The 16,139-nt window shown below is 42.9% G+C and overlaps 2 protein-coding genes across 9 annotated transcripts in view; one reads left to right on the top strand and one right to left on the bottom strand.

Moving 5' to 3' along the window:
* The first annotated feature begins 541 nt into the window (after nucleotides 1-541).
* TTLL7 (tubulin tyrosine ligase like 7) overlaps nucleotides 542-16,139 on the top strand; it is a 174,080-nt gene continuing 158,482 nt past the window's right edge. For 4 of the 8 annotated variants that reach the window (XM_072127480.1, XM_072127479.1, XM_072127478.1 and 1 more), the window contains exon 1: nucleotides 807-867. Coding sequence is in view for 4 of the 8 variants with exons in the window: in XM_072127476.1 (XP_071983577.1) it covers nucleotides 652-867 (216 nt within the window). In the remaining 4 variants the exon portion in view is untranslated. Of the gene's footprint in view, nucleotides 868-16,139 lie in introns of all 8 variants that reach the window. The other 4 variants (XM_072127476.1, XM_072127473.1, XM_072127475.1 and 1 more) reach the window with 2 other exon arrangements.
* LOC140104611 (uncharacterized) lies at nucleotides 10,324-13,103 on the bottom strand. Its single transcript, XM_072128230.1, has one exon. It carries the CDS (start codon nucleotides 12,787-12,789, stop codon nucleotides 10,324-10,326), a length of 2,466 nt encoding a protein of 821 aa, XP_071984331.1. The 5' UTR covers nucleotides 12,790-13,103.

The raw sequence follows: 16,139 nt of genomic DNA, 5'->3' as shown, positions 1-16,139 counted from the left end.
CCCTCCCCCTGGTAACACCTGTACAGTGACATCACACAGGTGACTCCCCCTCCCTCTGGTAACACCTGTACAGTGACATCACACAGGTGACACCCTCTCCCCCTGGTAACACCTGTACAGTGACATCACACAGGTGACTCCCCCTCCCTCTGGTAACACCTGTACAGTGACATCACACAGGTGACCCCCCCTCCCCCTGGTAACACCTGTACAGTGACATCACACAGGTGACTCCCCCTCCCTCTGGTAACACCTGTACAGTGACATCACACAGGTGACCCCCCTCCCCCTGGTAACACCTGTACAGTGACATCACACAGGTGACACCCCTCCCCCTGGTAATACCTGTACAGTGACATCACACAGGTGACCCCCCCTCCCCCTGGTAACACCTGTACAGTGACATCACACAGGTGACTCCCCTCCCCCTGGTAACACCTGTACAGTGACATCACACAGGTGACACCCCTCCCCCTGGTAACACCTGTACAGTGACATCACACAGGTGACTCCCCCATCATCTCTCTGTTGCTTAGGACCAGTGTTTGCGTTCCAAGCTGTGACTCACAGACGGTACCATTTACCATAATGGAATAGGGGTGGCTTCTTTTACAGATCACGAACACACTGACGGTTCAACAGAATATTTCCATGAGCATTTATAAGGATCTATCGTCACGGTCGAATAACCCGTGTGCACCCCGGTGGTTCCCGTCCGGTCACATCTCCATCTTATCGCCCCCTCTCCCGGGCGGCAGTGGTACGGTCTCGCTTTGCAGTAACCTCCAGTGTCCGGAGCGAGCAGGGGCAGAGGGAGCCCCCCAGCAGCAGCAGGGACACCTACCCTCCTCTGTGCAGAGCCTGCAAGTAAGTACCCTGCTCCCCACTATCCTCCCAGGGATGGATGGAGCATGAATCAGCATGGCAGCATCCTGACACTGGAGCTCTCTGCAGCAGATACATGTCCCAATCACTGCACAGCACTGGATGGGGGCTCCAGCTGGGGTGTAGCACTGCTGGATATGGATTTTGTAACATTCTGCGTAATATTGTATCATATTAGTGCAGCATTTACTCCACATTCTATGTTTCCTTTGTTAATATCCAATGGACTTGGCATTGGCGCCATGCAGTGACTCAGGGCTCCTGATACCACTTTTGGGCAGCGAGTCATGTGACTTTGCAGGTTTACAGGTATACCCATAGAATTTGGGCTATAAGATTTTTCGTTACAATCTCTGATTTGGAGTCAAATGATTAAATGTGTTGTTATCGCCAACCATAGCTGAAGGTGGCATTGCGGCCACAAAGGGGTGAACCTAACGTCTCTGCCGCCTGAGGCGGACTATAGCATGGCGCGCCATTATTTTTATAGTAAGTGTGTTCTTCATGCAGCTTTTCACACCCTTGTTAAGATCAGTAGTAAAGAAACATTATTTGTAAGTGTCAGGTCCTACTTTACAGCGGATAACTGCAGATATCAGGGATGCTTCACCCCATCTTGCCTGAGGCCAGAGGCTCAATTCGCCTCATGGCTGGTGTTCCCCTTCAGCCTTAAAGGAAATCTACCTCCAGGATGAAGGATTGTAAACCAAGCACATTGACATACTGGAGTGTGCCCACTCTGGCAGCAGTTGCTCTTCTTGTAGCTTTGTATGCCTTTGTTTTTAAGAAAAGGAGGTTTTAAAAATTATGTAGATGAGCCTTCGGGGCTTCAAGCTCCATTGACATCTATAGAGTCTGGAGCCCCGGAGGCTCATTTGCAAAATTTGTGAAACCTTTTTATTGTAAAAACAAGGTCCTAAGAAGCTATAAGAAAAGCTGAACCTGCCAGACGGGGCACTCACTAGTATGTCAGTGTGCTTGGTTTACAATTCTTTATCCTGGTGGTAGATTTCCATATTGAATATTACATATATCTTGTGTACGTCTTGCCGAGGTGATAGATGTCACTGTATAACCAAGACTAGGGTAATGTCTAATGAACAGGAGCGTAACTCTAGGGGTGCAAAGTGTGTGGTCGCAACTGGGCCCAAGAGGCTAAGGGGGCCCCTAATGTGTCACTTTTCCAAATGTGTACACTAGTATACACCAAACATTATAGTGGGTGCCTGGTACAGATTTTGCATTGTGACCCATCAGCTTCAAGTTGCGCCACTTCTAATGATTAAAGGGGTCCTCTGCTTTTCGTTAACTACATTTGATAACCTAACACCCAACGTGCTGCCATTCTAGCCCTGAAAATGATATAAGTATAGGCGTGGTGTGTTTCTACCGGCACACACCTATCTCCACGTTATAGAGACATAGGATACTGTGTCTGCTTCTTTATTAGCGGATTAAAGAATAACTATTAATAATTAAAGGGGTTGTATAGGGTGACAGAAAACTTGCTGTTCTTTATATATAGCGCCCCATCTGTCCACAGGTTACATGTTGCATTACAGCTCAGGAATGACCCTATTTGTTGGAGCTGAGCTGCAATACCAGAAAACACCTGTGATAAAAGTGTGGCGCTGTTGATGGTGAAATTAAAAAAAATAAATGTTTTTTTAAGCCTGTATGATGCCTTTTATAGAAAACAGAGAAATCCTTTAAGATTAAGGTTTGTTGAGGCCAGAGCTTGTACTATATACTGTGAGTTATGAGAATCAAGTGGATTTTCAATAGTAGGAATCTCTAAGTCTCAAGTGAAAGACAGTCATTGCCTGGAGATATGTTTCTGGTCTATGTACATTGTCTGGGAATAATGATGACCCTCATGTATACTGTACCTGGAGGCTCCAAAATGTTCACACCTAGAAAGTCCCAGGGCTGTGGACATCTCATACAAATAGTACAATGTAGCAATGATTTAAAAAATAAAAAACTTTTTATAAAGTTTGCAACCTTGTCTCTGTAGATGTGGGCTCCATGCTGGACACACTATACTATGAGTCACTAGAGAAAGAACCTTGTGATCAGTAACAGAACAGGACTCTGGGAGTATCCACCTCATCAAGTATTCTAGTCTCCTGGCAGCATGTTCTAAAAAAAATTCACTGTGAATGCCAACATAATTTTATCATATTGATCCGTTATATAGTTTCTGAGAAATTCCCATTTTTATCCATATGCTAATGAGTCAGTTGGTGCAACTGGGCATGTCCTCAGCACCTGGAGCATTGCTTTTTTTCGTCTCGACCACTATCCTCCGCTTTTGAGATGCAGAAGATTTGTCTGATGAGAAGCACAGGGCAACAACGGAAGAAGAGGTAAGTAAATTGTAGAGGAATAGCAGTGCTGAGGGTTCTGAGGACACAACCTGGGTGCAGAGACTTCCTCATTAGCATATGGAATGAACAGGGAATGTCCCGAAAATGGCATAGTGGATAGAGATATTGAAGTTGTGTTGGAAATCACAGTGCCTTTCTATTTACAACATGGTGCCATAACTCTAGGTGGATGTGGTAGACTTCCTTTAAGAAGTTCACTCACAGCTTTAAAGGGCATCTACCACCAGGATGAAGGAGTGAATGCAAATTAGCCTGAGGGGCTCTAGGTGTTAATGGAGCCTGGAGCCCCTCATGCTCATTTGCATACAGTCTTTCATCCTGGTGGTAGATGTCCTTTAAGGGCTTTGTCAGAAGGAGCCTTAGCAGTATTATCTTTTTCCACGTCCATGCCAGTATGGCAGTGCATCTTAGATCTTAAAGATCAGACTTGATTGAATATCCCAATGTGCTGTAACTTCTAAGCCATTGTTAGACATCTAATACTATTGTAAACCAAGCACAATGACATACTGCTATGCGCCCCCTCTGGCAGGATCCATTCTTCTTTAAACTTTCTTTCCATGCCCTTGTTTTTAAGAAAAAAGGCGTTAAAAATTATGCAAATGAACCTGTTGGGCTCCAGACTCTATTAACACCTATGGAGCCTAGAGCCCCTCGGGCTCATTTGCATAATTTTAACAGCCTTTTTTATAGAAAAATCAGGGCATAAGAAGCTTGGGCATACACCAGCATGTAAGTGTGCTTAGTTCCTGGTGGTAGATTTCCTTTAAAGGGATTCTCCAGAAGTTGAGAAACATGGCTGCTTTCTTCAAAAACAGCGACACAGACGACCATAGTTTGTGCTGGTACTGCAACTAAGCTCCATTTATCTTTATGCAGCTGATTTGTAGTACCGGCACGAACCATGGTCAGGAGTGGAGCTGTTTTTTTTAAGAAAGCAGTCATGTTTTTCAACCTCCGGATAACCCCTTCAAGGTTTCTTTATGTAAATGCTCATATAGAGCATGAGGGGCAGAACTATAAAATGAGTAGAACCTGAAATGTCGTGGAGATAATTCCTGTTTGCTCTGGGGTTATAAGTCTGGATGATGGACCCTCGCAAAACGTTTCTCTTAATCAAGATACAGAGACAGCAATGAGTCGCTGAGTAGGACTGTTCTTAAAGTGAAAGCTGTCAATGTGAAGGATAGCATTTTGCAGATTCTTAATCTCCGAGCAAGCAGGACATTTACATAATTGTAATCTGAAGTTTTGATTCTAAACTATTCATCAATCTGTCTGATGTCCGTACTCTCTAGTATAGTGAATGTATTGAAATTGACAGATCTATTGATTTGTATAAATCGGTGTCTCTTTCCAACATCTAAATAGATGGATTTGGGTTGATTATCTCATATGGATCCAGTACTTCCCCGTATGTTAGTCACTAGTTAATTGTTCATAATAGCTCCCTATCAGATGTTGGTCGGAATAGGGAGCCCATTGGGGCCCATTACATGCAGAGATTTGCTACCAGTTGGGCCTAAAAGCCTCCATCCAGTCTCCGCACAGAACGCTTGAGTGGCTGAAACCCATTAGAAGGCTATTACCGTAGATGACGTGAACTGTGAGATCTGAGTACCATGATGTTCTTGCATCTTGTTTCAGTAATATCTGAATGCGACCATCTCAGAGAACATGAGATTGGGAATTCTTCTCATGCGTGAAATCCTTATCCTGTTTTAAAGGGATATTCCCATCTAAGTTACCTATGGCTGATAGATTCAGACCCCCCCATTGTGTGGTATGCACACCTGTCGCCAGGTTAGGATTCTTTAGGGGGCATTTATTATTGCCCTTTAGTCGAAAAACTGGATCTTTTTTTACCCTTGCTGCTCCATTTGTGCCTTTTTTAGGAAGTGTCAGCGCCACAATATCAGTGCTTTTCTGACGCTCACAACTTTTTTTTTTTGGCACATAATTTTGGTGCCGCTTGGGAATCCTACACTTTTCCAACGCTTCTAGTTTACAACATATTTCTTGCACAATTTTTGGCGCAAACTTACAGCTGCAAAAAACTTTTCTACGGAGATCTATTTCACCTTCATGAATGGGGAGATACAGTAGGTTAGACCATTTATGGCAGTGCGCCAATTCATTAATCCCTTGTGTCGCTAACTTACATCCCAGTGAAACTTATAGCATGCTTCCTGCGCCACCCTGTGCCACAATTGATGTATGCCTGCCTGGACTCCCATCCTTCTGCTGATGTCAGCTAGAGAGTAATTGGATAGATAGCCGCCATATGCACCTATCTCTTAAGACGTAAATGTCTTAAATTGGAATGTTGGGGTTGTCCAACAGTATAAGAAAACCTAATGGTGGCCGGGAGGGGGCTGGTTAAAAAAAAATTAAACATTTACTTACCTTCGCAGGATCCAGCCAGCCCCCTCCCGACCAACAATAGGTTTTTTTATGCTGTCGGACAACCCCTTTAATGAAATGGCAACCACTGGCAATGATTGGGCTTTTAGAGGTCCCAAATTAGGCCCTAAATTCCATATAAAACTGCAGTCATTTACTTGAAATGTGCCTAAGTGTCAGTCTTGACTGTGTTTCTGGCATTTTAGTCCACTCCCCTCCCTACTTTGGACAGGTGGGTGGACCTGGGCTGGAGCTGACATCCTGGTACTGTCCATCTGACAGTTGATACCCTATGCAGTATAAAAGGAGTCAAAACTAACAACACTGATTGCTCAGGAATGGTGGGGGATAGATAAATCCATCTGCACCGGAATCAGTGGAGCGTATGAAAGGATGAAATTGTTTAAATGGAAGATCTTCTTTATCGGACGCCCATATGGGTGATGGTTTCCGAAGGCTTTCATTCAATGGGCACTACTCTGGCTTGGCTAGGGCTTTTATATAAAGGGCTAGGGCAGTCAAATGCAGTGGCGTAACTAGAAGCTGATGGGCCCCAGTGCAAAGTCTGTGCCAGCCCCCAACTATAATGTATGGTTCACAGTAATAGTCTTCTCATATGGGAAAGTGACACCATAAGGGCCCCCTTAATGTCTTGGGCCCTGGTGCAACTGCAACCTCTGCGAACCCTCAAGTTACGCCCCTGGTCATATGTCTTATAGGAGGACATCACAATTTTGGGACTCCCAAAATGCTCCACTAGTCAAGGAGCTGGATAGACTGGATAGAGGGGGGCTTAATGCATTGTATAAGGGGATCTCTATTTTCCTGGTAGGGGGGAGTCTTACTTGTGGGTTTCTGTGATAAGACATGGTTTCCGTGTAGTAGTTTTTGATATCACTGAACCATTGCAGTTGTCAGGGGCCTGTGTATTCTCAGCCCCAACACTGCAACCAATACCTTACACTTATACTAACAGCTTTACTTGTTCCCGAGCTGTTTGCCGAGGCGCGGTTCACAACGTCAGGCACTCATTTCCTTATGTCAGCTTGTGGCTTGTGAATTTGCATGGATACTGATAGGACTGTGTGTAGACTGATTTGCGTTGCTTTTATTTATATTTGCCTATCTCAGTTTTCCTACAAGACAACCCTTTGATGAGTTACGGAAATGTAGTGTTTTCTTAATAGTCAACCATCAACCACAGCAAAATTCACAGAAACCATACAAGATTTATGAACGCTTAATGGAGGACCCCAAAATCCATATTAAAGGGAACCTGTCACCAGGAGACCCATTGTTAGCACATCACCAGTCCCCACAGAGCATAGTACATACACTGCCAAAGTGTTTTTGTATAAAAAAAAAGATATGTTATTTTGTACCTTGCTGTGTGAATAGGCACTTGTCCACTGGGAGTCGCTGGAAAGGAGCAGTTCCCCCCACCCACCCACCCTTGGTAAACCGCTCCTCCATGTGTCCTTTTCAAATATATGAAAACACCCATCACTTTCTTAGCAACGCCCCCTGCTCCTCTACAGCCAATCCCGAGTGAGGGGAGTTATTCATTTATCAAGTGCCTAGTCACACAGCAAGGTACAATATAACATATCTTTTTTTCTGTAAAACCAATTTTTTATACAAAAACACTTTGTCAGTGTATGTACTATGCTCTGTGGGGACTGGGGGAGTGCTAAAATGGGTCTCCTGGTGACAGGTTTCCTTTAAAGGGAACCTGTCATCAGCAACTAGCCTAATAAACTACTACAAGAATATTGTCAAACAGCGTCACACTTTCTAGTTTTTGTTTCTTTCACGTCCCAGTGCGGAGATATCATCCTGAAAATCAACTTTGTAGTGAGATGTAAATGGAATATATAAAGTCAAGGAGGCAGAGAGTTTAAAGAGGACCTGACACCTCAATTTTCGGCACCAGGAGCTGCTTACTAAAGTAAGCAGCTCCTAGTAATTGAACAAACGCCGCAGTGTTACAGTGATAGCGTTACCAGAAACCTCCGGTAACGCTATCAAACACTGTGGCGGAGTACAATTGTTGAGATGTGGGGTCTTCTGGCCGTTAAAAAAAAATAAGTCTTTACTCAGGCTTCAGGTCCAAAGAAAAGGCTTGCATTTATTTGCACAAAAATAAAATGTACAGAACAAAAATGCAGATAATTCAGGGGATAGATTGCAGCTACCTTGGAACAAGCAGCTCCCCTGTGGTCAGATCAGACACTCTGACCTAAAGACAATCCATGTACACACAGGTGTCATTAAATACCCAACTATTTCCCTTGAGTTTTAAAGGGATACACCCCTGGGTTGCACCTTTAACAACAAACATCACACAAAGATATATTTCTTACTTAATATACACAATGCCACAATACAATATAATACACAATATAAAAATAATGGGGAGTTTACAATATACACAAAGTAACCAAAGTTAGAAATGCAAACATAAACCACATGGCTTCAGCTCAGCATCACCTGGCAGTAATCAGGTGCAGCTATATAACCCCAGCTCACCCTCTGCTCAGGTTTTGCACACACAGGTAAGATCAGGTAATGCTGAGTGGTGACTGCTGAACTGGTTTGTCTGGTGAAACAATAGTGGACAGAGACAAAGGTTTGCTGGCCAGCAGGAGGAGAAAAAGAAGAAAAGTTACAAACACACAGAGAAGACAAACAGTTCACCATTCACCCCTCAACATACCTCCCCGCTTAAGTGGAAGCTTGCCCTTCCACAAAGTAGTTCTCTTGGACTTGGGTACCAAATCGGGATAAGTGATCGACATTCTTATGCTGACTCCCTGGTTTGTACTGTACCAAGAACCGGTAAGGCTGTAAGCCCAAGTACCAACGTGTTAGACGAGCATTGTTACCCTTCATTGTATTCAACCAAAATAAAGGATGATGGTCAGAAATTAACACAAATTCTTTACCCAATAGATAATAGCGTAGACTTTCTATGGCCCATTTTATGGCTAAACATTCCTTTTCTATTGTAGAATAGTTTAGTTCTCTGGGGAACAGTTTTCTGCTAATATACAGAATTGGATGTTCTTCTCCATCCTGCATTTGGCAGAGAACAGCCCCGATACCCCTTTCTGAGGCATCAACCTGGACTTGAAATGGCAGAGTAAAATTCGAGTTATTTAATACAGGTGCACTACACAATTTCTCTTTTAAAGTATTAAATGCTTTTTCACACTCAGGTGTCCATTCCACAAGGTTCTTTTTTGTTTTCTTTGTAAGATCACTTAAAGGGGCGGCTAAATCAGAAAAATTTGGAATAAATCGGCGGTAATAGCCAGCCAGCCCTAAAAATGACCTCACTTCCTTCTTTGTTTTTGGAGTTGGGGCATCCTTTACAGCTGTGACTTTTGAAATTTCTGGTTTAATTTTCCCACCACCTACAATGTATCCAAGATAAGAGGTTTCTTTCTGAGCTATGGTACATTTTGTTGGATTGATTGTAAGTCCAGCTTTAGCCAAGGCTGAGATGACATTTTCCAGATGCAAAAGATGAGACTTCCAATCAGAACTAAAGACAATGACATCATCAAGGTAAGAGGCACAGTATGAGGAGTGTGGTCTGATTACTGTATCCATTAGCCTTTGGAATGTAGCAGGGGCATTATGGAGGCCAAATGGCATACAGGTAAACTGAAACAAGCCCTGTGGGGTGGCAAAAGCGTTTTTTTCACGGGAATTACCTTCAAGTGGTATCTGCCAATAGCCCTTAGTCAGATCAAATGTAGATATATACTGGGCTTTTCCCAAGCTACTTATTAGGTCATCAATATGGGGCATAGGGTAGCTGTCAAATTTTGAGATCTGATTGAGTTTTCTAAAATCAATACAGAATCTAATGTCCCCATTTTTCTTGGGTACAACAACAATGGGGGAGCACCAAGGACTGCAGGATGGTTCAATGACCCCTAATTTTAGCATGTTTTGAACTTCCATGTCCATCACAGGCTTCAGTTTTTCAGGCACCCTGTAGGGTTTCTGACGTATTGGTTTGGCATCACCAGTGTCAATCACATGTTGGACTAACTTGGTGTGACCTGGTGTAGAGACAAAGGTGTGTTCATGCTTCTGCAACAAATGGTCTAAGTCTTTATTCTGGTCATCAGAAAGTTCACTTCCCCTCTGAATATCAGAGACATGAGAACTAACGGGGGACAGAATAGAATAAGCCTGATCAAGAAGATTTGGATGACATTCTGAAAGAATTGTACAGGCCACATTTGGTCTATCAACCCATTTTTTAAGTAGATTGGCATGGAAGATTTTCTTTTCCTGAACCCTGCCAGGCATAAAAATCTCATAATCTACTGGACCAGTTTGACGCAAGACATCAAAGGGTCCCTGCCACCTTGCTAGCAATTTGTTATCAGATGTTGGCAGTAACAGTAGAACCTTATCCCCGGGTATTAAACATTTATCTTTGGCATTTTTATCATACCATTGTTTCATGTGGGACTGTGCATCTGTAACATTGACCTTCACAAACTCTGCAAGTTTGTCCCTCATTGAGATGACATACTCCACTAAGGTTTTTTGGTCTGGGCTAGGGTTTTCCCAGTGTTCTTTGATCACATCCAGTGGTCCCCTTGGTCTTCTACCATAGAGTAACTCAAAGGGAGAAAAACCAGTGGATGCCTGTGGAACCTCTATAGGCAAACAAAACATATGGGAGCAACTGATCCCATTGTTTTGGATATTGTTCCACAAACTTGCAAAGCATTCTTTTAAGCGTCTGGTTGAAGCGCTCCACCAAGCCATCTGTTTGTGGATGATAGGGAGCAGTTCTTACTGCCTGGATTCCTAAAAGCTGATGGATTTGCTTCATTAAGTTGGACTGAAAATTTGAACCTTGGTCTGTTAGAATTGTGTGAGGAATACCCATCTGACTGAAAAACTTCATCAGTTCCTCTGCAATTCTTTTTGTGGTGATAGTTCTTAAGGGAATAGCCTCTGGATAGCGGGTCATGTAATCACTTATAACTAAAATATATTGGTTACCTTTTTTACTTTTTTCAAGAGGACCAACTATATCCAGAGCTATTCTTTCAAAGGGAGTATCAACCACAGGTACAGGGATTAGCTTACATTTTTTGTTACCTGGGGAAACATACTGACATTCAGGACAAGAGTCACAAAAACTGGCAACATCTGCATGTACTTTAGGCCAAAAGAATCGAGTTAGTATCCTTGACAGTGTTTTATTCCTACCCAGGTGTCCAGATAGTGGTATACTATGAGCTACTTTCAGAATTGACTCCCTGTATTCAGAGGGAACCACAAGTTGCCATACTTTTTCTTTTGTCTTTGGATGCTCACAAACCCTATACAAGAGGTCATTTTTTAAAGTGTACATAGGAAACTGTTTGGGTTCCCCTTCATTTTTAACCTGAGAAAATGCTGAAGCAAGGGTGCCATCTTGTTTTTGTTTAACTGACATATTTTCCGACTTTAGGGATCCTTTTTCTAAGAGAGGATGCGCAGACCGCCATTTCGCACGAGAAAGGCGCATTTCTCTCCTAGAAAGGTGACCTTTGCCACTACCATGGAAAACATCATCGTGCAATGGAAATATGTCACCCAGAGATTCTGCATCAGACAACTTTTTAACTTGAGACCTTGTGGTCACAGCAGAAGTTACACTGTCACTTTTAATCATGCTACAAAAACCAGGTAGGTCTTGGCCCAAAACCACAGGATATGGCAATTTTGGGACAATTCCCATTTCTAAAGACACTTCTACATCAGCTATTTGTATAGGTATCACAGTTTTAGGGTACATCTTTTTATCACCATGCACACAAGTTAGGAACAAATGACCTGTAGTATTGGCAGAGTCCACCAAGTCTGATCTTATCAGAGACTGCTGGCTCCCAGTATCAATCAGGGCAGTCACAGTCTGGGAGTTAACAGTAACAGGTTGTAAATAGTCTCTCACATGTCCAACACAATTTGCTGCAGACCCTTTAACTTTTTTGCTAGCTATATTGGTACAGTCTTTAGCATAATGTCCAGCTTTACCACAGGCAAAGCAAGTAAGGTCTTTATGCGGACCTTTAGATTTTACAGTCTCATGTTTTGGCTTATCAGTGATAGTATTGAAAGAAGGTCTTACCACACTTGACTTCTGGACCAGTCCTTTCCTTGCAAGCAGATAATTTTCAGCGAGTGTCACAGCTTGCTCACCACTATCAGGCTGATGTTCCTTTACCCATATTCGCATTGGTGTAGGAAGAACCTCCAGAAACTGTTCAAGGATGATGGTCTCCAACACTTGCTGGACAGTATTGCCCTCTGGGGGAATCCATTTGGAACATAGTTCACTCAGCTGGGTGTAGGCCTCTCTAGGTCCATCTTTATCTTGGTAACTGTAGGTCCGGAATTTTTGGCGAAATGTTTCTGTATGTATGTTGTATCGTCTTAAAATTGCAGTTTTGACTTTTTTATAATTTTCAGCGTCATCAGTCCTCATCTGGCTATATGCCTGCTGTGCTTTGCTGGTGAGGAATGGCACTAAATGAAGGACCCATTGATCTTCAGGCCACTTGTTTGCTTGAGCCACTCTTTCAAATACTTTTAGATAGGACTCTATATCATCAGTCTCTGTTAGCTTGGTCAGCTTTAATTTTGTGGCAGGAGAAAGATTTTGCTGCATGGCTTGTAGTGCCTGGATAAACTGTTCATCTCTCCTTGCTCTTTCCACCTCTTGTTGCTTGATGTCAATTCTGCGTTGCTCCTCCTCCTTGTCTCGCCTCCATTGCTCTTTTTCACGGTAGAATTTTTCCTCCTCTTTTCTACGTTGATCACTTAACTCTTGGCGCTGGACCAACCATACAAGGAGTTCCTCCATGCTTTTTGGAGCAGTTGCACTCACTGGTGGATCAGTACCAGCTGCAACGCCCTCCTCTGGAATCACAGGTTTGCATACCTCTGGCTGGGTGCTCTCCATCTCCAATACAGGAACTGCTTTTGCCTTTTGGCGAGATCCTTCTGCCAGTTTGGGACGTGCAGATGCTTTAGCGCGCTGCGGTGGTATAGCAGACTGCGTCGTTATAAACCTCCTGGTACGTCCTGCCATCAGCTGAGTAGTAAACTGTACTTAGTCCAGTACAAACAGCCATCCCACTGCTGCCACCATATGTTGAGATGTGGGGTCTTCTGGCCGTTAAAAAAAAATAAGTCTTTACTCAGGCTTCAGGTCCAAAGAAAAGGCTTGCATTTATTTGCACAAAAATAAAATGTACAGAACAAAAATGCAGATAATTCAGGGGATAGATTGCAGCTACCTTGGAACAAGCAGCTCCCCTGTGGTCAGATCAGACACTCTGACCTAAAGACAATCCATGTACACACAGGTGTCATTAAATACCCAACTATTTCCCTTGAGTTTTAAAGGGATACACCCCTGGGTTGCACCTTTAACAACAAACATCACACAAAGATATATTTCTTACTTAATATACACAATGCCACAATACAATATAATACACAATATAAAAATAATGGGGAGTTTACAATATACACAAAGTAACCAAAGTTAGAAATGCAAACATAAACCACATGGCTTCAGCTCAGCATCACCTGGCAGTAATCAGGTGCAGCTATATAACCCCAGCTCACCCTCTGCTCAGGTTTTGCACACACAGGTAAGATCAGGTAATGCTGAGTGGTGACTGCTGAACTGGTTTGTCTGGTGAAACAATAGTGGACAGAGACAAAGGTTTGCTGGCCAGCAGGAGGAGAAAAAGAAGAAAAGTTACAAACACACAGAGAAGACAAACAGTTCACCATTCACCCCTCAACAACAATGTAATCATGTAAGCTGTCCGATGTATTCATAAGGGGGCGGTCCGAGGCGCTGCCTCTTCCCCGGACCGCCCCGCTCGCGCTAGGCGTCAGTCACTGCCCCTAGCCACGCCCCAACTCCGCCCCCTCATGAATATGTCGGACAGCTTTGCGAGCTGTCCGACAATTACACTGTAACGCTTCCGGTAACGCTATCACTCTAACACTGGGGCGTTTGGGTGACAGGTCCTCTTTAACACTGAAGTCGAGGTGGGGAGCTCTGAACGCCTCATCCTCTTTGATTGAGATTTAGTGATGTCGCTGGATGCAGGACCATCAATTACAGTGAAGAGGCTTTCTGAGGAAGAGAGAGCTTGACTTCAGTTTTAAACTCTCCGCCTCCTGGACTTTATACAACCAATTTAAATGTCACTTCAAAGTAGATTTTCTGGATGATGCCACCACACTGGGTCATGAAAGAAACATAATTTTACCCGACTAATCTACAAACAACCTTAGGTAAGGTTTAAAAAAAAAACCCTTAATAGAAATTCCTCATTTGTGTGAAATCTCACCCATTTATCTATAAAAAAAAATTTCCTCCAATTTATTATGCAAATGAGCTGAGAAGAGTCATGCATTGCCAGAGATGAGTCATTGTGAGGATGTTTGGTAAGGTATGTAAGGTTTACAATATGTAAATACCTTGCAGGGGCATAACTACACACATACATAAAAATACAATATATAGACATACAGCATATACACACACATACAGTATATATGTAGCACATATACTCTATACACATCCATTACCCCAGATACTGGGGCCCCCCTGACACTGATGGCCCCATAGCAGTTGCTATGACTGCTGCCACTGTACATACATCCCGATACCTTGGTATCTTTGTGTTTACACCATGCTAACATTGCGTTTACATAAATGTAATGTTAACACATTTGTGACTTTAATGTAAATGCAATGTAAACACAACCTGTGAACCTATATGCCCCTATCTTGGGCCCCATAGAACCTAGAAACATTCTTTTTGTGTCATATTAAAGATAAGATAGTAAAGGACTGCACGTCACTCCACTGGGTGCTCAAGTAGGATTATTATTATTATTAAATTAAAGATAAAATTCTCATCTTTCTGATTGCATTAGGCTTATGGTTGTGTGAGCTACAGAACTGGAGATACAGGCAGAGATCCACAGATAAAGATTCTTCAACTGCCTGTATCTCCCATACATTACAGAACCAAAAGCCTGATATGATATGAAAGATGAGATTCTTGTCTTCTATATGAAACCATAACCAAATAGGGGCATCTGATTTTACACTCAGTAGTCTATAAAAGTGACTCATCTAAGGAAAAATATGACTCTTCTCTGCTCATTTGCATATGACTTTAAAGATGACTTTTATAGGTAAAGAGGCGACATTTCACCTAAATGAGGGAATTCTAGAAAGGATATTTGATACGTTACCTTAGGAGGCTGTTAGTTTAATAGGGTCAAATCTGGTGACTCTCTACCCAGCAAACAAAATGAGGCATGAATAGTCTATACCATCCATTCTTCCCCAGGTGCTCTCTTTGCAGGCCGGCAATGTTCATCGGGTAAAAGAAAAAAAAAGAAAAATTAGCTTTTGGGTCACGGGTGGAACGTTGCACCTTTGCTGCAGTTACATTTGCTATTGCAGACTTTCCTCCAGGCATGGTGGGGTTAATGGTAAGATCACATCAAGCCGCAAAGTTTGTACTTGACCATAGGAAGCAATTAGCTTAGAGTTTTTTTTATCTGTTTAGTGCAAATTTGTTGCTATGGATTCAGAGACATAATCCCTTGTGTAAAGGAAATGAGAGACCTTGGGATTCTGGGCAGTGACAGCCATTATTGGCTTCTGATTTGTTGTAAAGCAGTCGGGAGGAAATAACCTCTTTATTTAAGTGATCCGGAATTGTTGACTCTTTGAAAGTCGCGTGTACATTACATACCTCGGGTCTATTCTTAGGGTAGGATATTTGGTGTTTCCTGGTGCTGCCTGCGGACAAGGGTCATCAAGACGCGGTTGCTAAACTGGTCTGGAATCGAATTCGATATAGTAGGAATGGGACTTGTCACGGTCGGCGCACACGGATTTCTCACATACACAGAATGTTAGGTGAAGGATTTTTATTCAGTATCTCTGGTACACAACGCGTTTCGGAGCCTAATATGACTCCTTTATCAAGTGTATTACCGTACTCCAATGTAAATTTGGAGTACTATAATATGCTGCCTGCAGATAGGACACTATGTACAATCTTCTCAGCTCCTCCTGCTCTATAACATGCTGCCTGCAGATAGGACACTATGTACAATCTTCTCAGCTCCTCCTGCTCTATAACATTCTGCATGCAGATAGGACACTGTGTAGAATCTGCTCAGCTCCTCCTGCCCTATAACATGCTGCCTGCAGATAAGACACTATGTACAATCTGCTCAGCTCATCCTGCTCTATAACATGCTGCCTGCAGATAGGACACTATGTACAATCTGCTCAGCTCCTCCTGCTCTATAACATGCTGCCTGCAGATAGGACACTATGTACAATCTTCTCAGCTCCTCCTGCTCTATAACATTCTGCATGCAGATAGG

This window comes from Engystomops pustulosus, chromosome 10 (genome assembly GCF_040894005.1).
Source record: "Engystomops pustulosus chromosome 10, aEngPut4.maternal, whole genome shotgun sequence".
Classification (NCBI taxonomy): Eukaryota; Metazoa; Chordata; class Amphibia; order Anura; family Leptodactylidae; genus Engystomops; species Engystomops pustulosus.
This window is presented reverse-complemented; position numbering and strand designations above follow the sequence as displayed.

Bases quoted from the DNA above. Each gene is read 5' to 3' on its own strand.
- LOC140104611 (XM_072128230.1), bottom strand. From the start codon at position 12,789: ATGGCAGGACGTACCAGGAGGTTTATAACGACGCAGTCTGCTATACCA.